The following is a 23,889-nucleotide window of genomic DNA, read 5'->3' as shown; positions in this document are numbered from 1 at the left end:
AATAGTACTGAACAGGATCCTTGAATTGTGCTTATTATTGTTAATCAAACGACCAAAATAAGAAGTTCTCACATCTTTCATGAGCCGCCCTCATCACAGGGCTTTGGGACGAGGGCAGCTTTTCATGTCTCCGGGGAAAAGCGTTGAGTCTGTGTATATGCTCTGAAGACTCTTTTTTTGTCATCCTTTAAGCCACTCTAAGGAAAAAGAAAGGTGGTAAGTTACAGCGGGCATGCTTTCAGTCTGATCTAGTATCTCCAGTGATTGATTTCTGTCCCGTATTTCCCACACAGTCCACCCCACTGTGATTAACTAACACTGTTGTATTTAGTGATTCCTTTTCTGACTCGCTCCATTTCGACCGAATTAAACCAAATGGAGCTACGCCCATAGTGCATTTGCATGATTTACAAAGTGTTTTGATTGCAGCTGTTTCTGTCTTCTAAATGTTGTTAGTGCATGGTTAAATGTCGTAGTAATCACAGGCTATAGATTCTTCTTGCTGAGCATTCCCAGGGTTTGCTTTTGATTAAAGGGGCATGTCACCTCACAGTGCTTCTTTGCAGGCAGACCCACAAACCTAATTTGCAACACTATCAGCAGTAAGCATACACTGTTTACTTTCTAGAATCTTTTTACGCTTTAAACACAAAAATATACATAGTGGCAGAGGCTTAATGAGGAATTACAAATGAGTGTGAGTCAGTGTTTTTTCACTATACCTGACCTTTAAAGTTTCATGTTTCTCTTCTTCATGTGTGCATTTTTCTGTAAGCTACTTATGTGTGTTAGTGTGTGTGTTCGTGTGAGGAGGAGGTTTATTCTAGGAAATGTTTCACTCACACATAGGTTTCCAGGGCAACCGTGTTGCATGTTGTTTGATAGGTTGTAGCTGCGATCCAACTGGGAGACAGATCAGAGAGAGAGTGAAAAGGAATGTGCGTCTTTCTGCTATTTCTGTGTGTTTGTGTGGTTTTTACCTCTAACCGTAGTTAAGGTCATTGATGCTCCTTTCCTCCCCTTTCCTCTCCTCTGTGTATAGATGCGCAGAAGAAGAGGATTGTTTTCCAAGTCACTCTAAGTAATCACTCCGCTGACGCATGGAAGCTTTGTACATCCTAGACAGTTGTAGGCAGGTGACACAGTAAGAGGAGAGATCAGGGCTAGCATGTAGCTTCTCTGAGCAAAACCCTTTAGCTGGACTCTATTTGATGGCATCATCACACACCAGAGGGAAGTTCAGGTTTGCCAAATTTGCCATTGATAGCTTTCTCGTGTTGCAGGCAGAGTAAAAAAATAAGATAAAAAAACAATAAAAACACAGAGAAAGGTAATGGCAAGCTTGGCAGGCTTTCACATCCATTGCTCATTTTACATTTAACGAGGGAACGACCCTGAGAGCTGGATGATGCTGCTGAGTCGGCTGTTTGGAAAGAGCTTGCACGGCTTCCAAGGCTGGACATGCCAGGCGCATTTCATCAAAGTTGCCCTCTCTCCCCTTCCCCTTGCTCCTCCTCCCTCATACCCCCACACCCACAAAAAAAAGAGTTTCAACTGTTTTTGGTTTCAGTTTCATTCACAATTCGGTGTGGAAACACAAGGAAGGGTCACTGTAAATGACTGAATGAGTAGCTTGCATTTGACCCATCAGATCTGAAACTAAGGCTTTGCAAGTTCACTCCTGCCCCTTGTCACGTTTTTCAGTGCTTACATATTATGACTTGGTTTGCTTTGCAGACAAAGTAGAAGAGATGACCCATGCCCAGAAGACATCACCTGTTGACATGAAGATAGCCACAATTAAACCACGCCCATCCAGTCGCTGCTTGGTTACGCCAACTGATATGAATGTAAGCATAAGCAAACTCACTTTATGGTGATCATTGTTTCAGATCGCTGTTACTGTAAATTAGATTGTTCAGTATCAGGTTGTGTGGCTGTACCCTGTGCTGCTTCCCCAGACTGGATGCCATGATGAAAAACTGTTTGTCCTTTTAGAGCTCCTGTAGTAAAAGCTTCAGGGCTAATGCTGATGTTTAGCAGCCGATTTAAGGTTAGGGTTAAGTTTACGTGTAAGAAAATATTATAAAAGTAGAGCTGATCTTAAAGTGCATGTAAGAGAATTCATTTGAAAGATAACATCTTCCCGTTTCTGAAAGTTTGCTTTATTTAAAACACCTGAAATCAGTAGCTAGTGTCAAAACAGAAAAATTGTCCTCCTATTTGCAAGTAGCAGTCAACACAGCCAGTGGCAGGTGATGCCTGGACCTGGCCGATATGTTATGTATCCTAATGTGTGAATTCCTGTAAGCAAATGCTGTTATTGTTATTTAGAGATCTAATGAAACAATTATATATTCCTAGTTATATTAATAATTTACAATTGACTTTTCAGTCCTTGTATCATGACCGCCAAGGAGTAGCTGTGGTGCCACCCACTGTGCCAGGAGCCTTCCTGGGGATACCTGAGAAGGGCACTATGAAAAAGCAAAAGTCCATAGGTATGATGTATATACAGTAAAAAATATGTGTGTGAGTGTCCAGTAACCTGTGCTTTTAGCTTGTCATAATATTTTATTAATGCTCTGAGGACTTGCTCTTTGTGGTCTAGCAATATTAAAGCTAATTATAGATAAATTAGAGTGAGCCAGTCAGCAAAGTGTGCTTTCAGGCGATAATATTGGAGGTCATTAAGCATGTGCTCAAACCTCATTCTCACTCCCGAACTAGAGGGATGTCATACATGCTAATGTTGGTTTCAGGTTTTTTGACTTGCAGTGCCATCAGAATTACCACGAAATTATCTTCTTTATCTTCTTTTTGCACAGTAATCCATTCAGGGCTCTATCTACAAACTGCATAGCCATACTCTTCTCTACACTCTCTGAAAATTAAGGACCTTATTGTCCCTTTAACCCTTTCATGCATGAATTATGACAACCTCAAACAGGATTTTGTATTTGAACTTCATTTTTTTAAACATGTACTTTTCCACTACATTGGACACTGATGTGCATGGAGCAGCACATCAGTGTCCAATGTAGTGGTTTATGTGCAAGTATACCATCAATACTGTAACAATTACAAGAAAACATGGACAAACTAATTTAAAAATTATTATTTTTTATTATAATTTAAAAAATAAATTTTTTTTTTTTTACAATTTTATAAATTATAAAAATTAGGGCTGTCAGCATTAACACAGCGTTAAAGCATTCATCGCGATTAAGGCGATTAAATTTTTTTAATGCGCTCGACCCATCTGGAGCGCAGAATGAACAAGCTCTGGACAAACTGCCCCAAATGCGTTGGCAGAGACATTTCAGGGATTTTGACTCCGTCTGCGCTCCAGATGGGTTAATTATTAATCACGTTAGTCGTGATGACGGCGCGTTAACGCTGACAGCACTAAAAAAAAGTCGATATATTCGTCCAATCGCCCAACCCTAGTGACCACTGAAAGGGTTAACGTGAAAAGGTTAACGGTATAGAGATTTGTCACGAGGCTGCATCCTCAAGGGTACTCAATGGTACTACTCGGTGGGTGCTTTGTGGTTTGTACCTACAGAGTAGACTCTTAAAACTCTGGTGCAAATTTTATATCTTAATGTAAAAGTTAAAACTGGATACTGGACTAGACATAGATTTTACCCACATAGACCTTTATTTCTGGTATTATATGTTAGCAAAAACAGGAAATTGATGTGAATTTTTGAGCTAATTTGAGCCATCAGCTCCTCTGGGTGGCTGAGGCTCAGCAGGTAGGGCAGGTCTTCTACTAATTGGAAGGTCAGTGGTTCACTTCCTGGGTCCTCCAGTCTGCGTGTACTCATGCAAGCTATTGAATGCTGGTTTGCACCCAATGCATTCATCAGAGTGTGAGTGTTTTGCGACCGTTAGACAGCGGGCTAAGGTATAGAAAAAGGTGCTTGTGTGCTTGGTGAATGAGTCTTGTACTGAAAACGTGCTTTGAGTGTTCAGCGTGGAAAAGGCCTGGATAAGTAGCAGGCCATTTGCCCTTATTTCTGTAATAACAGCTACATAACTTCTGTCCTGATTTCCAGATTGAACATTTCAATTGGTGAGAATATTCCTACTTACTGTCGAAACAGCAGTTACATTTCACATCTATCTGGCCTCTCACAAATTTCAGGAACCTTTCCTGCATATATAAATAAATCCAGAGAGAGCTAAAGAAGGCATTTCTTTTGGAACTAGGGGGCCAAGCAGGAAGTGAAACAAAGGGATGTTTCCCCTAGGTCCTGAGATAATTATTCCTTCTGCTCCATTTCTTCAAGGTACATCGGAGGATGAGAAACAGGGATTCCTCACACCTCCCCTACTCAAGTTCTCACGCAGTCTCTCTATGCCTGACACCTCAGAGGACATCCCTCCTCCCCCAGCCATTTCACCCCCTTCACCACCTGCCTACAACTCAGCTGCTGGACCTACACCCAAGAGCTATGGCACAACACGACCAAGCTTTACCCAAAACTCGCCCAATGCAGTGACGACCATAAGCCGGACCACCGACGTCGGTACGTTGAGGCGTGGCTATTTCCGTCAGAGCTCTGAGCACTTTGAGAGCACACGAACTCGGGGGCGTACGCCAGTGCCTGAGAACCCGTATTCAGAGGTGGGCAATAGGACGCTGTATGTGCCAGCAAAACCAGCCCGAAGGAAGGGTATGTTAGTAAAGCAGTCTAACGTGGAAGACAGCCCAGAGAAGACGTGTCACATGCCAACAAGTCCATCAGGCCCAGTTTCCATGCCTACTACGCCTGTAGAAAGAACATGCTCCTCTATCCCTATTCCCACCATCATTGTAAAGGAGCCATCCACTAGCAGCAGTGGCAAGAGCAGCCAGGGTAGCAGCATGGAAATTGAGCCTACAACCCCTGAACACCCGCCTCTCACACCTGCTGTCGGTGGAAGTGGAGGTTTACGCCCTGAAGACCCCCTTTCACTAAGCAACCCCTTTGCAGCAGCTATTGCTGGAGCAGTACGGGACCGCGAAAAGAGGCTCGAGGCAAAAAAGAACTCGATTGCCTTCCAGTCAATAGACATCGGGGATGATGACTTGAGTGGTCCCACGCCAACCCCTCGCCTTCGCCAGTCCAAGTCCATCGATGAAGGCATGTTCAGCAGCGACGAGCGTCTTCAAAGGATATTAGCCCCTCCTTTGGCAAAGCAGCTCGGTCGCCCTGTTGGTGGCGGTAGTGGAAATATGACAGATTTCAACACTCCTGAGCCCACAGTTGTTCGGGAGCCACTAAACACTAGAACAGGGCAGTGTCCCAACCTGGACAGTCCTGTTAGCCTCCCAGCCACTCCTCCTAAGAGCCACTACAGGGCCAATGGAACCTACCTCCATCCTGTCACTGGCAAGCCGTTGGACCCTAATTCTCCACTAGCTCTGGCCCTTGCAGCTCGTGACCGGGCCATGAAAGAGCAACAAAACCATCCTCAGAATCAGTCTCAAAATAATCCTCAGGTTCAACAAACCCCCAAGCATGAAGCCCAGTCCCTGCCAGTTCAGCAAAGTCACAAACCTGACCTCAACCAGCCTCTATTTATTGACACCAAACTCCGCTCTGGAATCGAGACGAGTTTTGCTGCAATCTCCACGGCAACAATGGGACGGCCTGGCCGAGGTGGCCTTCAAAGACAAATGACAGAGCAGAAGTACGAGTCTGATGGAGCACGGGAAGAGCGGCAGCATCAGGCACTTGAAGAGAGGAAAAGCGCACCAGCAGATGTGGCAGACACATCACAGCCCAAGTCAGCTGGATTACTGATGGTTCACACCAGCACAGACATAAGCAACAAGGCGAACAACCAAGAGGCCGAGGGGCAGGACAGCAACCGACCGTCTGAGCTGAAAGATCCAAACCAGCCTGATCCTCTTAGTTCTTCAACACTGTCCACTCCACAGCCACCCACATTAAGGAGGAGGAGCATTCCTTTAGGCGAATCCATGGACGAACCTGTAAAACTGCCCTTTCGCATCCCTCCTCCCCCTCTGGCCTCAGTTGACATTGATGAAGAATTTGAGTTCTCAGAACCCCTCCCCCCACCTCTGGAGTTTGCAAACAGTATTGACATTCCTGATGACCAGGCTAGTGCCATTGCAGAGATGATTCAGCAACAGAGACGGAATGGGGGGCCTTCTCTACCCCCATACCACCCTCATGCCCCACCACCTGTCACTGATCAACACAGAAGGTTGGCAAACAATATGCCCCCCTCGTATGCCCCTCCACCTGACCCAGAATCAGGGGTAGGTGACTCAGGCATTGAAGAGGTGGACAGCCGCAGTAGTGGGGATCCTCAGCACATGGAGACCACCAGCACAGTGTCTAGCATCTCCACCCTGTCATCAGAAGGAGGCTTCTGTGACAGTGCTTTGGAGAGCCTCTATGCCACTGCAGACGGTCACGCCTTCCTGGTGGATCGGCCCCCTGTGCCACCAAAGCCCAAGAGCAAGTCTGTCATTAATAGAACGTCACTTTATCACGATGCTCTCATTGAAGAGCCACCAGAGTCTTATGGGTCACCGCCTCAGGCCCCTCTCCCTCCTCCCTCGTCCTCTGAACCTCCTAGGACTCCTACTCAAAGGACCTCCAAGCTGTGGGGTGATCAGCCCCCTGAGCTACGCAGCCCCCCATCCACACCAGACTCCAAGAACACAGTTATCACTGAGCTGAGCACCATTCTACAGCATATGAATCGCGACAGGCCAACCAAGCCAGGAGAAAGCCTTGACTCCCCAACAGGCACCAGAGGGGGCTTCGGAACAAGGTATGTGAAGTCATTCCTTACTTTAGTTTTTCCTATCTTCTGTTGTTTAGATTTTGTTCATGTGACTGTAGAGTCTGAGCAAACACATTTTCTGTCTAATTTAGCTTCTAGAAAGCTGTAAAATTTCATGCATATTGGCTTATAAGCTGATCCACTAATTATTGATCACCACTGATTATAACCAGGCATCCATGAATGCTTAGGCTAAATCTGAAAATAGTCCGAAGTAGTCCAAGACAATTTGGAAGAACATGAAGTTGCTTTATTAAGATGCAGTATTTGATAAGTAAGAACCCCCCCCCCCCCCCCCCCCCCCCAGAGTCTAGACGTTGCTCATGATGAAGATGGAGGATTGGATGATGACCACAGTACACACAAGGCACACAGAAGAAACCCTGATTGGCTTGTAGAAGGCGAGCAGGAGTATAATTGGAGTAGAATGATGATGTCAGTGTTGAGTTTGACAGTGAGTAGAGAGTAAGTGGTGAAAAGAATATGTGAAAAGTAGTGCTGTCAGCGTTAGTCTCGTTAAAATGATCTTAACACAATAACCGCATTAATGCGACAAATCTCCGTCAGCGAGTTAGCGCGGATTGCCCCGTGTGTGGGGCTGCACGGCGTCAACACGATAGCGCAGTTAGCTCGTTAACATGTGCTGTCCAGCCCCACGCACCGGGCGATCTGCACTAACTCGCTAACGGACATTTGCTGCGTTAATGCGGTTATGGCGCTAACGTCATTTTAACGCTGGCAGCACTAGTGATTAGTGAAAATTTGAACTCATTTTTCTGTTTTTGTTGTGACAAGTTTGGTTTTGTGTAGTCCGGTGACTCCAGCTGTTACCTGTGTTTTCATTGTTGATTATAGCTGTTGTGTTTGTCAGAAGAGCCCAAAAGGATTATGGGATTGGGAGGAACATCAGCTTGTTCTGTGAACTGTGTGTGGCTGCAGGGTTTTGCTACATGTGTTGTTTGAAATGGTAGTATGCCTGTTCTGGTTTACACTCTGTTCATCCGTGCATGATGTATGGATGCATCACATTCCAGAATAAAGCACCTGCTGACGTCAGTCAGCCATGTTGAACATTTCTTGTGATAATATTTGGTCACCGTGAGATTTCACTTTATTGTGGTAGCAGTGGGAATTTTCTGAAGATTTAATGGAAGAGTTACTGTGGGATTCCTCACTGGGAATGTAAAGAGACTGGTTCTTATTTAGTGCTTTTTTACTCGCCTTTTCCACACACGCAGTTATTTCTATGGTTAAGTGCTTTTGAGCTGACATTCACACTGATGGATGCATCAGAGAGCAACGTAGGCTTAGTATCGTGCCCAAAGATATTGAGCATTTAGACTGGAGCAGCCAAGGGATTGAACCACCAACCTTCCCGTTAGTAGATGACGCCTCTACTACCTGATTTATTTCACTATTTAGCTTAATCCTCCTATGTCACATTTCTTCTGTTTGCTGGCACATTTTACAGTAAATGTCCATGTGAGAAACACAGAGCACCGTGCACGTAGCTCGTTTGTTGAACAGTCACAAAGGCATTAGTTGGCAAATAAATATAAAATTAGTTTTGTGAGTGGTGCCGCTGCCTAAACATTTGACCACAGCTGTACCTGTTGATGGTTAAAGAATGATCAGTTAGCAAAGCAAGCGTTGTGCTCGACACAAGCTGGAACAACATTTTGATGGAAACTGCGCCTGAATCAGCCAACCTCATGTTTTTTCATTTTTCATTTTTTTAACCCACATCTCACTCCTGTGAGAGGGAATAAAAAGCACGATAAATAATTCACTGCTTGCATGCATTTTGTATGAACAATCCCATCACTCATCAGAGACTTGTAGAGAGTGCCACGAAGGTTTTTGTTCCTCTGGGCACTTGTGCTTTCTGATTTAATAAACACTATTAGCTCCACGCAGCGGTGTCCATTTGGGGTAATTGCAGCAGGATGCCCAGCAGCAGGTCCAGTAGGTCCAGCTCTGTGTTCCTCCCTTCATGCTTCATTCCACACGCTGTCGTGTTATCCTCATCGTCATCCTCTGCAGCTTAAAGTCGTGTTTGTTGACCTTTAACTTCTGTATTCATTCCAGCTCACGCCTTTCCAGCTTCATCTCCATTTTTTTCCAGTCTCCCGTTGTTCCTTCACCTCTCCTTTCTTCATGCCCCTCTGTGTCTCCCACTCTCACAGGTAGGTTCCCTCATCATCCGACATTCCATCAAAGGCCTGTTTTCACTTATGTGATCGTATGTATTTCTGCCATGTGACATGGTATAGAAAATGATATGCTGTTTAAAATGTAGAGTATTTAGTTGCAGAAAGGGTTGGTCTACATGGAGCTTGTTAGTGACAAACAGAGGAACTAAGTACAGTTGTCATTTGAACAATAGAAACAGTAAGGTACTAGAGATCAAAGTTAAGAAAAGGTAAGACACTTTTTTCGTACTTTCGTACTAAAAGTATTGGTCTACAAATGTAGAAATGTCCTGTGTTAAAAACCACTTGCACAGGTGAAAAGCCACTCAATGCAGAATGATGAAACAGCATGTAAGGGGCTGAATGTCCCAAATGAATCTTGCATTCCTTAAAATGTCTCTAAAATGTAAAAGCAAACCTCGTTTATTCCTATAAAATCACATCAGTGGCTACACAGAGGTCCACTAAAGCCTTCATCAGCAAAAACACCGATACTTACAGAACAGCATTTAGAGATGATATCTGTGGATGAGACAGGATGAGCTTTATCTTCTCTACAAGATAAAAACCTAAATGTGTTCAGATCAGTTCCTTTACTGGATCTAAGAGCCAGATGTTTCCTCGGTTAGAGGTGACTGCAGCGCTCTCGCCAAAGTCAGTGAGTTATTTGTAACTGCTTTTCAATCGTCGCACCGATGCATTTGTTTCTCGTGTCAGCTTAAACCCTGCTCTGTTGTATACACCAGGGTCTCTGATTATCTGCCTGCATTGCCTGCGTTACTTAGTGTGGTGGAGAAGGCTGCCAAGCGCCGCAGCAGAATATACGGTTGTAGGCAGCTAGAGAGCGCCTCGTCATCTGAAGAAGCCCGAGGAGGGTGAAGGTGCTCCTGTTTCTGTGACCGTCAAACAGATGGCAACAGAAATGCACAGAACATGGCCTAGATTCACACATGCTCTCCCTCTGTCACTGCATCCTTTGCTCTCTCGCTCATTCTTGTGCACACTCTACAGCTCTCTCCCTCTCTCGGTTTTCTGTCTTCTCTGGTATGTTGGAATCAGCCAAAGAAGCGGTGATAACATCAGATTTTCTTCTCTGGATATTTGTACTTCTCTCTCTCCTGGTCTCCCAGATTAAATGTGCGTTGGTTGTGCCTGTGGACGAAACGGTTGCCTAGTAACCGCCTGATGAGAGCAGCCTTGAGGCCTGCAGTGATGTCAGTTCGAGTCGGGGGAGGGGTGCAGATTTATATGCGAGCGTGTGCGTGCATGTGTGTAAGAGAGAGATGGAGCAAGAGATGGCAGGCCTAACCCTCGGCAGAGTTCAGCATCATCTCACGCAGGTCACGTGCTGCGCTGCTTTTGTAGGCCATCCTTACGTAACCCGTGTCAGTCTGTGTGTGAGAGCGCGTATTAAAGGCTTCTATAAAAGGCTTCTGTGCATGGCAGTGAGCGCGACCCTGTATGCACGAGCCGGTGTGTGCTAGAAAGACGAAGGGTGTCATGCGATGCGTGGGCGTGGTGAAGGTGAGGTCTCCCACCACCGATATCAATAGCACTGCATCATCTTGTACCAAAGTCACTCAGCTGATGGGAAGCAAGCACTGTCCCTGTGCTCAGCAGAGGCCACGTGTTCGTGGTGCTTATGTGTGGGGGAGAAATGCAGAGTGTAAGATTTGTATTTGGCTGGATTGAGTGATCGTTGGGCAAACAGGTCACAGACATTCAGGTTACATTAACTTACATTAGTTAATATAACCTGAACATCTGCATTTCTATAGTGCTTCTCTGGGCCCAGCCACATTACTTTGTTCACAAATATTCATACAGAAATTTATTCAATCCACACAGGACTTCATCTACTTTGCATTCACATCTACAGCCAGTTACGATCCACCAAACAACCTAACACTGATGTCTTTGGACTGTAAGTGCCTGGTGTAATGTTTCAGCCACATGCCTACAGCAGGGGGGGGCAACTCCAGGTCTTGAGTGCCGGTTAGATGTGTCCTTGATGCAACACAGCTGATTCAAATGGCTAAATGACCTCCAGAGGCCTGGTAATGAACTAATCATTTGATTCAGGTGTGTTGACCCAGGGTGAGATCTAAAACCTGCAGGACACCGGCCCTCGAGGCCTGGAGTTGGACACCCCTGGCCTACAGGCTCAGGGTGAGGTTTCTTCAATGCACGATTTCTCTGTGTCATGTTTAGGGAGTGATCACTGTTCTACCTTTTTTCCAACAATAGAGTAAATACCTTAGCTTCCATATGGTTGTCAGTTACTTGGCTGGACTTGGCTTAACAATGCCTCTGTATGGAATTTAGACCTATTTAGTGCCCCCAAATTCTACCCATGATGGAGCTATTGGGACTTGTGACAGGAAGTGTGATGTCCGGCTTTCTCAGAATATAAAATTCATAACTTAATCTGGACTATATAAATCGTGGATGGCTCCCGAGGTTATGCAATCCACAGTACTTTGCTACACAGCAGAGCGCTGTGCTCGGCTTTTCATGTGCTACTCTTTGTAGCTGCAAGAAATGGAATTAAGGTCAGCGAAGCTAAAGAAGACCCTGTGCTAATCAGCCTTAATAGCCAATTACATGCTTTTCACATCAGTTTAACACCTGCAACAAAAAGTCTTTCACAGATGATAGAAGAGCAATTAGAGAAACACTGGGAAGGCTTCGAATGAAGTATTTTTAACCTTTCAGTGGTTTAAAACCTGTTTCTAAAACATGTGGTGTTCTCCCATGTTCTTCTTTTGTCTTTCATGTGTGCAGTTTTCTCTGTGGTCAACATGGTGTCCTCTGTTTCCATCTCATCCATCCAACATGCGCTGTGATAAAGTGAAAGTTTTATTTACTAAGAAGCAGGGAAGCAGCACTTTAACTTTGGCCTAGTTCCATTTTGGCAGAAGGACCCCCTTAGTCTACTTCACTTCCCCTCGGGCCTTTCCATATGCTACAAGTAGGAAAGAACAATATCTAGGCTACACATAGCACAGAGAAATTGATGGGAAAAGTCCGTCTGACAGGGCAGAGGTCAGATTTGGACTGCTTTCTGCCTCCTGGCGCAGTTTCTCAGTGCAGTCAGTCAGTGTGCGCACAAACTGTGTGTTGACAATTCAATCAATCTATTAGCAGAGGACTCAACTGGAAACTGAATCCTCAGGGGAAACTGAATTAAGGTATGATGGTTCTGCATGGATTGATGTGTGTTTGTGTGCTGTGGTGGTGAGGTGTGGGGGTGGGGGGTGTCTCACTGCTCCACAGTCCAGCATGGCCGTCACAACCCTCCATCTGGAGCCTCAGGTAATGTGTGATGGTGATGCTTCTTACTCATTCAGATTTACACAGCACACACTTGTGTGTGTTTGTTTTTGGTTGTTGTGATGTCGGGTTACTTAATAACTGGCTCGGTTGAACGGTGACATAAGGATTTTCTTCAGAATATACATTCCCACTGCACCACATCTTGCGTGTGATTCTCAGCTCCTTGTAATCAGCGCAGCTCTGCTCGCTGCAGCTTCACGGCTACACTGGCCTCACCTCAGCTGTCAGTCTCTCCAACAGCAAAGATCATTCCTGATGTAATTCCACCTCCACCTTGAACTCATCAGTCACTTCTGTCACCATTATCTCACTGTCCTCATGTCCTGCAAGACCTTCACGTACTTCTATGACTTCCTCTTGGAGTGCCACAGCTCCTCTCTTGACACCCTATCGTATGCTTTCTCTAGATCCACATAGTTCTCTGTCAACACTCTCAAAGCAAACATTACATCTGCAGTGCTTATTTTCAGCTGGAAGCCGCACTACTGCTCACTGACCCTCACCTTCTTCTCAGCCTAGCTTCAACCATTCCAGAAAGTTCATTCTGTTCATCTGGACGCAGCGTTTTCAGTGAGAGGAATCTTTAATTACTCCTTCACACGACTTCTTCGGTCTCAGCTGACAGCAGGTTTCTTCAACAGCACATTTGCATAATGACCAAAACTTACACCAATAACCAAGAGTGCGCCATGAGCTCAGTTTCATCAGTTTTAATAGGCAAATTGTCATGGCCACTGATTACTGGTCACGGCAGTTTGCATATTACCATTCCCACTTCAGGAGCATCAGCCAGCTGTTGCTTCAGGTAGCTAAATTTTCTTCCAGTTTATTGTGGATGAAAATCAAGTCTTAGAATCTACCACAATTCACTGATTGCATCAACTAAATGGATAACCTCATCAGGTTTACTATGTAGGAAGTAAAAGATGTCAGAGTAGTAGGGTGTCATGTGAAAGGCCCAGTCACAAGGAGGCATATTCCTAGTGGCAGACCCAAGCGAGGCCAAATGCTGAGGGTTTCTTCAGGACAGGCGTCCAGCACGAAGTCTTGGCCAAATCAAAGATGTGGATCAATGACTGCCTTCAGTAACCAGGGTGCCAGTGAAGCTGTTTTTAAATTGTTTTTTTCTTTGTTTGTTTTTCTCTTCAGTACAGGAACAATAAAATTGCTTTTGTTCATTCAAATTAGCACAACAGGGGAAAAAGTGGCAACAATGAACACACCAATTCAAAGCAGGCTGAGAGAATCAGCCAATCCATCGCCTACTTTTTGTGCAAAAATGAGGGCTTTTGTTGCACGTCTAAGACACTGGTACACAGCTGTGTGACAGTCTTACATCGTTTTTCCCACAGCATTATTCAGGCTCTGCACAGACGTGAAGCAGAAAGTTGAGCAGAAAGGGTCGCATTTTCTGTCATGTATATATGCTGTGTGAGTAGTGAATGCTCATATTAAACATATACATATATATAACGAGGCCAGTAAATGTACAAATGATCCCTGTGAATGAAAAGCTCCGGCTTCAGACGTAGAGGATATGATACGATTATCTCAGGCACGGAGCTCTGGGTGAGCACAGAAGCCTACCACTGTTATCCACGCAGCAACGATCACTTCACATCTGTCCTGTTTGTACAGTTTCTATCTTATGCTGTTATTTTTGTGTATTTTGCTCAATGACTCTTGTATGGTGCTGTTTAGTTTTTAAGGTGAGTTTGCTGATAAATTCTTTGACACTGGCTGTTTGCCAGGGTTAAGATTTATTCAGCGACCATAACCAGACCAGCTGGCTAACAGAAGTCTAGGAATGCTCCTATATGCTGCTATATCAGCGGCCCCCAACCTTTTTTGCGCCACGGACCGGTTTATGCCCGACAATATTTTCATGGACCGGCCTTTAAGGTGTCGCGGATAAATACAACAAAATGAAACTAGTACCGGTACCGAAAAAAAGAAGATTTATTCATAACACACATGAAAAGACCCAGGAAAACAGAGCTAACGATAAAAACGATAACAAAATAACGCTGAAAACCGATAAAAACCCTGAAAACCAAACATTTCACACCTGAGCCTCAACTCTAGTCCCTTTATTACGAGATCGGGAAAATGAGGAAACATGAGAACCGTTTGGAATGAACCCACATATGTATGTTCGTTTTACTTAAATCACTTTGGAAAACACTATCTAACGTCATTAAAGTGCTGGCTAAGGTTAGGGCTGGAATACAAGGCTGGAACGTGTAAACCGCGGGAGCGTCATTCTATTGGATTTCATCCATAAACCGGCGCGTAGCATAAGAACGCAGAAGGTCACCTTGGGACTTGACAAATCGTTGGTATATTACGCCTCGGGAGGGCGCGGGGTTTGATACACACACAGTGGGATGCGTTCTTTGTTTTTGGTCATTTGATGGAATTTGGTGACGATAAGAAAGACACCGCAGACTGTGTAAAGACCTTCTTGCACTTTTCTCAGCTGTGAGTTGTCAATTTATACTGCAACTTTCTGTAAAGTAAAGTTTAGCAATTCTCAAGCCAAGACTGAAAACATGGTACAAATGTGAGCTATAGTGTATCATGATCCCATCTTCCAGTACTGTGACAGCCGGGATTATTACTAGGATAATGAGGTCTACGCTTATTCAACTATGTGCTTTAAATAAAGCCACAACACCAAGAAGAATTAGCATTAAGCTTCCCTGTTTCAATTTCCTGTGACTGTTTTGGAGCACAGTGTCTGAAACTAACAAGTTGAAATGTTTGTGCCTCTTTCAGAGGAAATTTGATTAATATTTCTTTGCTGACAGTGTACATTTTTCAGGTCGAAAAGGCAACTTCATTATTCTATTATTTTAGCTTCTCTCATGCTGTAATAGCTATAAAAAGATGAGAGTGGCTAACCTTTCCCCTCCTCACATTGTTGTGGTAGACATCCATCCATTAAGAGCCAATGGGTGGTGTGAACACTGCCGGCTTCCCTCGGGCTGCGGCACTCTCAGCATGCAGCATCTTTTTCTGAATGCTGAAGCCTGCACTCACTCGTTATTAAAGCTGCTATACTAATTATGTCATAATCATGTGATAAGCCATTGCACATACATATTAAGAGGCCTAGAAAATCCTTTCTGCAACGAGGAATGAAGGCTGTATGGGCTTTTTTGGTTGAATGAAATTACTTGAGTTCTTAAAAAATGAATTTCAGCCGAAAGAAATGTTATTCGAAGATCCCAAATTTAATGCAAAAGTGAGAATAATCCATTAGCTGTAAGCAGCCTTCAGCTGGTCATCGGGACCTGTTCCAGCTTACATGTGGTGAGCTTACCGGTCCAGCTCATACCCACAACTATGGTGTATTTACTATTAGTTTCACTTCAGCTTCTCTTTATTTTCTTAATGCTTTACTAAATACTCGTTAAATCATCAGAGATACGCAGTTTAAAGAGAAATGCATTACTGATGTACTTTTAATATTTCTGCATTAAATCATTTTCAGAAGAAGAAAATCTGGATTTTTCACCTGATCTTAATGATCACATCTTGTGCTCATATTACAATAATGGTGTGTTAGTTCAAAGATACACTAACAAGTTCATAGTAGCTAACTAAATAACCAGAGAACTGGAAAATGGCCTCAGACTTTGTGTACCTGCTGTTTGCATATGGTGCCACCTTGTGGTCTTTTGGAGTATTGCACTATTCCACTATTTGCAAGTCTTTAGTGACTGAAAAGTATGCCGTTGAAGAATTGCTTTGAGTCATTGCTCAGTCAGTTTTGCAGCATGAGCGCCAGCAGTCACAGTGTAACCAGGCCTTCCTGGCCTCGAGGATAATAAGTGTTTTGCACTTTGTGGTAAACTCTCCCTTCATGGAGTCTCTACACTGCAGACTGTGACAGTGATACGCCTGCATCCTCAAGGGTCCTGACCTACCTTCATGTTGCAAAGTGGTTTTTCTTAATCTGTGACACTTTGAGCCTTTGCTGTTAGCTTCTGTTAGCAACCTGTGGCAACCACATGTTATTGTAAACGTAGAACTGGACTGAATAGAGTCTGACTAAGATCTAATCCAGGTTTTAAATTATGATTTCAGTTGCACATTTATTGCACGTTTCCTTAAAGTGCCAAAGAAATGCAAAGTGTTTGCTGTGTTATTTATGTCAGGCTTTTATGTTGGCTCAGTCTGACCCGAACTAACCGCTCATCTCTTCTTTGTCCCTCTTAGGCCTCCTACCGATGACTCAGGAATGCGTAACAATGCTGCCGCCGCTACCACCCTCACCTCCACCCCTCCCAGCAGTCTCCCATCCCAGACGCACCCCTGCAGCCCTCCAGACTCGGCGTCCTCCCTCACCCCCTGCTCTTCACTGCCTCCCTCTGTGTCGCCCACCCTCACAGACGTCTTCGGCCTGCCAACCCCACCTTTGGGCAGCGGCGGCGGCTACAGCCTGAGCTCCTCGTGTGGCGGCAGCGGGAGCTCGCGCTCTCCATCTCCACTTACGCTGATGCAGGCCGTGGCAGCCTCAGGCAAGCCTTTCGCCTCCAAACCCATGGAGCTGTGGAGCAAGCACGACGTGGCGGACTGGCTGGAGAGTCTCAACCTGGGGGAGCACAGGGACGCTTTCCTGGACAATGAGATCGAGGGTGCTCATCTGCCCTCGCTGCAGAAGGAGGACCTGATAGACCTGGGCGTGACAAGAGTGGGCCACCGCATGAACATTGAGAGGGCCCTCAAGCTGCTGCAGGACAGACAAGCCCCGAGGTGACGGGCTGGCGACGTGTGGAGTCAGGGCCAAGGAGAGGGAGGTGTCACGAATCACTTTTACCAATCTCTTCATCAGACATAATCTCAAGACGTGGAACCGGGTGGAAGTTTTGTCCAAGCTGATGCTGCCTCTTGCTGTGTATGTCTCCTCCCATCCTCCGCTGTCGGCCTCATCTCAGTGCTCCAGTGTTGTTCGCCCTCTTCCTGCTTCCCACTGTCCTGAGCATCAGGGGATCATGGGATGTTTGGGGGAACTGCAGGGGGAGAAAGAAGAGAATAGCTGCTATGTCAAATCAAGGCGAGAGAAAGGAGGACAGTATGTGGGACTGTAAAGAAAACAACATATTCTGGAAACACTGGGAAAAAACACTTGTCTGGAAGTTTCTTCACACAAAGACTCGTGGTCACCTGACTGCTTTGGATACTCAAGACTTTTTCCATACACCCCGGTGTGGGTGCATGAAAACCCAGCTGAGCTGGTCGTTGCTCCTTTTCTATCTTTGCTAGAGTTTGTTCAGAGAATATTTCTTCACTAGAGTCCTACCGGAGTTATATTTCTGGGTGCATCTAAGGTTGTAGAGAACAATTTGAGATAGACTTCATTTTTGTTCTTTTTTGTTCTTTTTTGCTTTTCACCTGTTTGTGTCAAAACAACAGCATTTGCTGACATGTTTAACTAATACTAAACCATATCCACACACACACACACACACACACACTTTCTGCACAGTGCCACAAGCTGACGAATGAGATTTCACACAGTCTTTACATCCTGAGCACTTACACACGTGTAGTTACTGCGATGGCCTTCTTCCCTGACAAAGATCAAAGTGTGGAGAGGGGTGGTCACCAGAGGAGGAGCTGCGCCCGAGCTGGGTCCGTGAAGTCCTGCGGCAGTCCGCACCTGCTCGGTGTCCACCTCGTGACTCAAGAAAAACCAAGGTGAGGATGCAAGATGGACGTACAGATGTTGGAACAGGAAAATGGTTGTGCCAGCTTCGCTGAGAGTGCGTCCTTCTCCTCTCTCGGTTTTTCCTTTCCTACTTCTGTGTGCATGTGTGTGTGTTAATAGTTCACCCAAAATATCATTAAGGTCCATTTAACTATTTCTATGAATCTGCTATATAGGGCACTTATAGGGAAACGAAAAGTGTTACTTTTTGTATTTTTACCATCAAATCTTCTTCACTTACAGCAGGTCGGCACCTGCCCACAGTATGGCCCACAGTAACGCTAACGTACCAGACACCCTGTGTGTAAGTGGTAGAACAGAGTGGTTATTACACTGTGTGTTTCTAGCATTCGTGCATTATTTTGGGAAATCCACTTACTCGCTTTCTTGCTGTGAAATAGAAAGATCGATATCGCTCTCTTACTGGTCGCTGAGAGCTGGAGTGAAATGCAAAACATCCGTCCACCTGTTTTATGCTCACTTTCAATGAGAGCAGAAGATATGACACATCGATACGCATAAACACGCATTTATTCAAACAAAGGAAAACTATCAACCAACAAATGTAAGGTGGTCTAAACCTTACTAAGCTTCCACTGTGTGGGATGATGAGAAGATGGTCAAGTTTTTCACATGAGTTTGACTTTCAACTGGAACTTTGTCATTTCAAGAGAGAGACTGTCTTTCACAAACTAGTACCAACTACTCGGCTTTGCTACTTTGATAAATGTACTGCAGATAGTGCTGACAGGATTCTTACACTGGATCCAAGCTAGGAGACATCATCCTGTAGTTTGTTTATATACATTTCCCTTGTTTTTCCTGGTCCTTAGCAGGATATAACACCGGACAGCAGTAATGCACCTACAGGCTGTTTGCATCGTTAAATCACAAAAATGAGAGAAGGCCACCAGAGGCCTGTACTGTGCAGCAGGATTTTAGGCCATCCAAGTAACTTCTGGGTTAACTCTTGGTTTTCTGTAGTGCAAAGGTGGTTGACATCATACTGGGGTACATCGCTATGGTAACTTACGATGTCCACCTAAGTCATTGGCTACTGACCAATCAATTCTCCAGAAAATAGCAGGATCCCTCTGACCTCTACAGGCAGAGTAGGAGGGACTAAAGTCTTTCAGCAGTGCCTAATGTCTCTGCGCTTCCCTGATGATTATCAGAAATAAATATAGATTTGTAGATATTACTTTATAATTGAATGTTTTATCCGTCAGCTGCATCCTAAAACAGGACACCTACACTGTACTTGCTGTCCTCATATGACATCTCTGCACACATTAAGCCTTTGAACTGTTTTTATATTTAATCTGTCAAACCCCTTAAACAGCACTGAGTCTGCAGCTGAAAGAATAAAAACTAAAACTGTCAGGAGAAGGTTACAGATTGTAGATTCTCTGCTGGGGAAACACATTTTACATGTGCAGCTTGTACAACCACAGAATGAAGCGTAAACTTTCCCATTGTCCCCCGAATGTGCGCATATAAATTTGGTGATTTAGAAAACGTGTAAAATGTTGTTATACTTGATTCTGATCTGCTGCGAGATATCTTTTGCAGCTACTGGGATGAAGATCGCCCAACAAGAGCACCTGTTCAACCAGTCAGATTCATTTCTCCTTTATCAGGCTGTGGGCAGTAACATTTAATGTTTAAATGACTCCTGTTTAACGTTTCAGATCTTTAAAGTGCACCTTAAAAACAAACAGCAGCATGGAGAGAGCATTCAGGAATAATATAAATGTTGCAGCTGTGTGCGAGAAATCACCAGATTCATGCTTTGTAGCACTGCTGTCCCATCTTATTTGCAGCAATGTTGCATTTGCTGTTAGATTTTTATCATCATCTGATTGGTGTGGGTGACACTCACAGGGATCGTTTTGTGTGGAAGAAGACTCATATATGACCAGTGAAATGCTCCTTTCAGATTGGTCAAATGCTGCCAACACCACTCCTTTCATATACCCGTGCTGATGAAACCCTAAATTAGTTTTGGGAGTTGATAACCAGCTTTGAGTGACCACTTATCCTTATTGCTAATGTTAGGATGAGTGAATCCACATAATGGAAAGTTGGTTGTGTAGAACTTGCTGTGGTACAGGACCCAGGTGTTCTAACTCAGTACCAGATACTGGACTGGTAAATCATCTGTCTGGTAAAGTGTTTGCTTTATGAGACAGACATGCTGGAAGCATTACGCTTAATCCAAAGATTAAGTAAATGGTAAATGGACTGGTTCTAGCGCTTTTCTACTCATCTGAGCACTCAAAGTGCTTTACACAACTTGTGCATTCACCCAAGCACACCTTTCTAAGATGTGCGTGAATGTATAGCTAACATTCACACGGAGAGCAATTTGCCAAGGATATTTGGCATGTAGACTAGGGGAAGCCAGGAATCGAACCACCAACCTTCCGATCAGTGGATGACCTGCTCTACCTCCTGAGCTACAGCCACTCACGTCAGTTACTAGTGAATATCAGTATTTTTACTTTAAACGTCAGTCCTATTTAGAGCACACACGTGTTTCTAGATCACTGAAGGATCATTTTTTCTGTATTATAAAACAAAAAAGGTTTCGTACATATCGGACAAAACATACACGGACACAACACGTTAGTATCCAATAATAATCGGTTGGAATATCACGTGATTCCGTGTAGAAAAGGACACTCATTTAGAAACAATGTTTCTCTTTTACAACTGCATTTACAGCTTTAGAAGGTGTAGACAGTAAAAAGTCAAACTCAGGTACACTAACTAAATTGCTCAGTTGAAGAATGCATTGACTTATAGAAGTAGGTAAAACTGAGATGTTCATGCAGTTCTCTGTGCAAAGAGTGCAAAGTAGGTTAGCTTAGCATCGAGTCGAGCCACAGGTTGTGAAAAGATTTGTTGGTGAGGACCTTTATCTTGTCTTTGATTATTGAGGTGGATATTTCTCCCTGAGCTCGACTCACAGACAGAAGACTGGTGCAGATTTTCTTCCTGGAAGAAAGCGGTGTGTGTATTTCCCAAAATACTGAGCTGCTTAAGGTTCTCACTGGATGGCGTTTTGTTGCGTTTGACTCCAGTGTGAAATCCTTTACAAACATTCTTTTGTTTACTTTTGAACTTTTACATGTTTGAATATACCAGAATGCTTTAAGCAAACTAACGTTTAAGAACTTCAGTTCAGTGATTGGTATTTCAAAAGCTACGATAAGTAACATTTTTATGGAGCAAAAAAGAATCATTGAAACATTTTGTATGCTGTTTTTTGCTTATGAGGAAAATAATAATAAACTGTGTGCATTTGGTTAACTTGAGTTCAAATCTGACCAGATTCAAAATGGAAAAACTGGAACAGTCCTTCGTGGTGGCAAGCAGCACTAAAGCAAACTAATAGTCACAGACTCTGAAAGCAGACTCTTTGTCTTTAGGGCGTAACAGGACACTTTCTTCTAAACGTCCTTAACTGCAAGCTGGAGTCAGATGTCATCGAATCACGCTGAACCATTTTCGAGCTTTGGGTTTTACATAATTATGTGTTCACATTGCCGTCTCCTACATTCTAACCACTGTGCAAGAAACGGAGAATAATCACTTGACCAAGCCAGCACGCGGTCATCAGTGTGAGCCCGGCGTGAGAGCAGACAGGGATAGAAAACTGCTGCTCGATTCAAGTCCCATAGTTTCACCGCAGCAGAGGCAGGATTCAGACCGAGGATCCAGTTTAAACCCAAGTCAGACGGTGCGTTTGCCAGCAGTGATAACGGGTTAGTCGGAAGTAGAAGTGCAGTATGCGCTGTCGTGTATATAAGAGTGTTTAAATGGATTAAAATGTCTATTAGATTATATGTATAGATCTATTCAGATGTTTAGAAGAAAAAAATTCTAAGAAGATAGATTTATTGTTGTCAGAGCTGACCTGATGACCTAAGCACTGGTCTCATTTGCCCCGTCATCATCTGTAACCAGCTCGCCCCCCTCCGCCCTCCACCTCCGTCAGTCACACAGCTCCGTAGATAGAAGGCGCTCTCTCCAAGTAGATTTTTTCAGAGCGCTCTTAGATAGAGCGTTGATATGTGCTTGACAGTAAGCAGTGTCTGGAAATATATCTGGTTTTCTTCTGCCCTTATTTGCGTTCATGTCGCACTCCACAGCTTCACGTAGGCGCTGCTTTTTGAGGTGACAAATGAAACATACACAAGTTCTGTGTTCTGTGAACATTAGCCGTACGGAGGCCGGCACGGGACAATGCTGCTACAATCCTGTTCCTGTTTGAACTTCTTTTCAAAACACGTACAGTGGCGTGCCAGGCGGGGTAGAAAAGCACAGTATTTTTAAAGATTTGTATAGAGTTCTATGAAATTTTATAGAGGTTACCTGAACAAAAACTGTTCAACACTGATGTGTGGATTGCCAAACAGAAATACCATATATACGTAGATGCGATGTGGATATTATTAAACTTATGGGTTATGTAAGAAGCAATATTTATTCTAACTGAATCTCCTTGGTTGTGTTTTCTTTTGCCATTTTAAAGTTACATATCATGATGCAATCACTTGTCAGTGTTTTATTAAGCGTTGCCTAAAATAGATGCACTCTCTACTGCAGTAGTAATACTTTGGCCAATCAAGTGACCACTGAACCCAGGCTTTGAAATCCCCGAGTCTGGGTTTTTTGTTAAAAAACACAAAAGTTACATTTCTAAAAGTATATCTGCAGGCCATGTTGATAGGAAACTATATGAAACGTATATATATATGTGTGTATGTATACATACAGAGATCCACCAAAAAGATGTGCGGTGCCTGTTGATCCCTTCCTGTGGATCAGTGGGTCACTCAGCACTTTTATCTGTGGACATGTAGAGCTGAGTAGATGTAGTAATAATCTTTAAAGAGCATCACCGTAGCGTGGCGTTTCACCGGGCCGTGTTCACCACAGGCATGGCTCACTAACCCACTTCCACTCCCCGTCAAAACACTGCTCCCACTCTTTCATTGTCCAACATTTGGGTAACTTTTTCTTTTTTTTCTTTTCTTTTTGATCAATTAAGTTCTGTTTTTTTTTCCATGAATAGATTTTACTCATTGATTAAGTCTTCATAGAGGCTAAGATGTTTTCGGTAATTTGTGCAAAGACTTGTGTTCATGTTTTCTATGTTGCTGTAATTTTGTGCTATTAAATCATCATAGAGTCAACTAATTACTGAAATGAAAAGAGAGAGAATTTTCCTGTAACTGCACTCTTCCTTCCCCCTCCCCCCTCAATTCCTCAAAACTTCTTGTATGGCAACCAAAATTCACTGTAAGAAATAAATATAATATTGCACTACTGTATCCCTCTCAGTCCTTATAGTACAGGCCTGGTGCGTGGGTCTAAGTGTCTGTGTGTCAGCTAAGAAGCAGCCAGCCACACCTGAGGTAGTCGGTCTGTGGGGATGAACTAAATTCCGTCATCTGGAATAACAGGAAGCATCTTTTCTTTATTACGCAGACGCTGAATGCTCATATAACTGCGTTTTGTTGTCCTGCTTTGTACGTTCCACAATTACGGTCTCTTTGTTTTTGGTATGTTGGCTGAGAATCGTGTGCATCGCCAGAATAATCAGACGATTACACCAGAGCGTTTCCTTTTTTTTCATTGAGAAAATCAGAAAAATTGTGTAAAAATTCCTACTTAAGCACAGTAACAGCGAGTGCTTAGCAACCTTGGTATGGATGAAGACGTAGCTGGAGAGCAGTGAGGTAAAAGTAGTTATGAAGAATAAGTTGGATGATGTTTCTGCATCACAGATGCACAGGGACCCTCCCAGGAGATGATTTACAT

At 43.9% G+C, this 23,889-nt stretch overlaps 1 protein-coding gene across 1 annotated transcript in view; it reads left to right on the top strand.

The window, feature by feature from the left end:
* The window catches only part of shank2b (SH3 and multiple ankyrin repeat domains 2b), a 334,629-nt gene extending 314,220 nt beyond the window's left edge, over positions 1-20,409 (top strand). Inside the window, exons 19-22 of the mRNA XM_026194263.2 lie at positions 1,738-1,850; positions 2,396-2,501; positions 4,299-6,801; positions 16,566-20,409. Of these exons, the coding sequence (XP_026050048.2) occupies positions 1,738-1,850; positions 2,396-2,501; positions 4,299-6,801; positions 16,566-17,106 (3,263 nt within the window). The 3' untranslated portion in view covers positions 17,107-20,409. The remainder of the gene's footprint in view (positions 1-1,737; positions 1,851-2,395; positions 2,502-4,298; positions 6,802-16,565) is intronic.
* Positions 20,410-23,889: the final 3,480 nt, after the last annotated feature.

This window comes from Astatotilapia calliptera, chromosome 1 (genome assembly GCF_964374335.1).
Source record: "Astatotilapia calliptera chromosome 1, fAstCal68.1, whole genome shotgun sequence".
Lineage (NCBI taxonomy): Eukaryota > Metazoa > Chordata > Actinopteri > Cichliformes > Cichlidae > Astatotilapia > Astatotilapia calliptera.
Note: the sequence above shows the minus strand (reverse complement) of the source record. Positions and strands in the feature narration are given on the sequence as shown.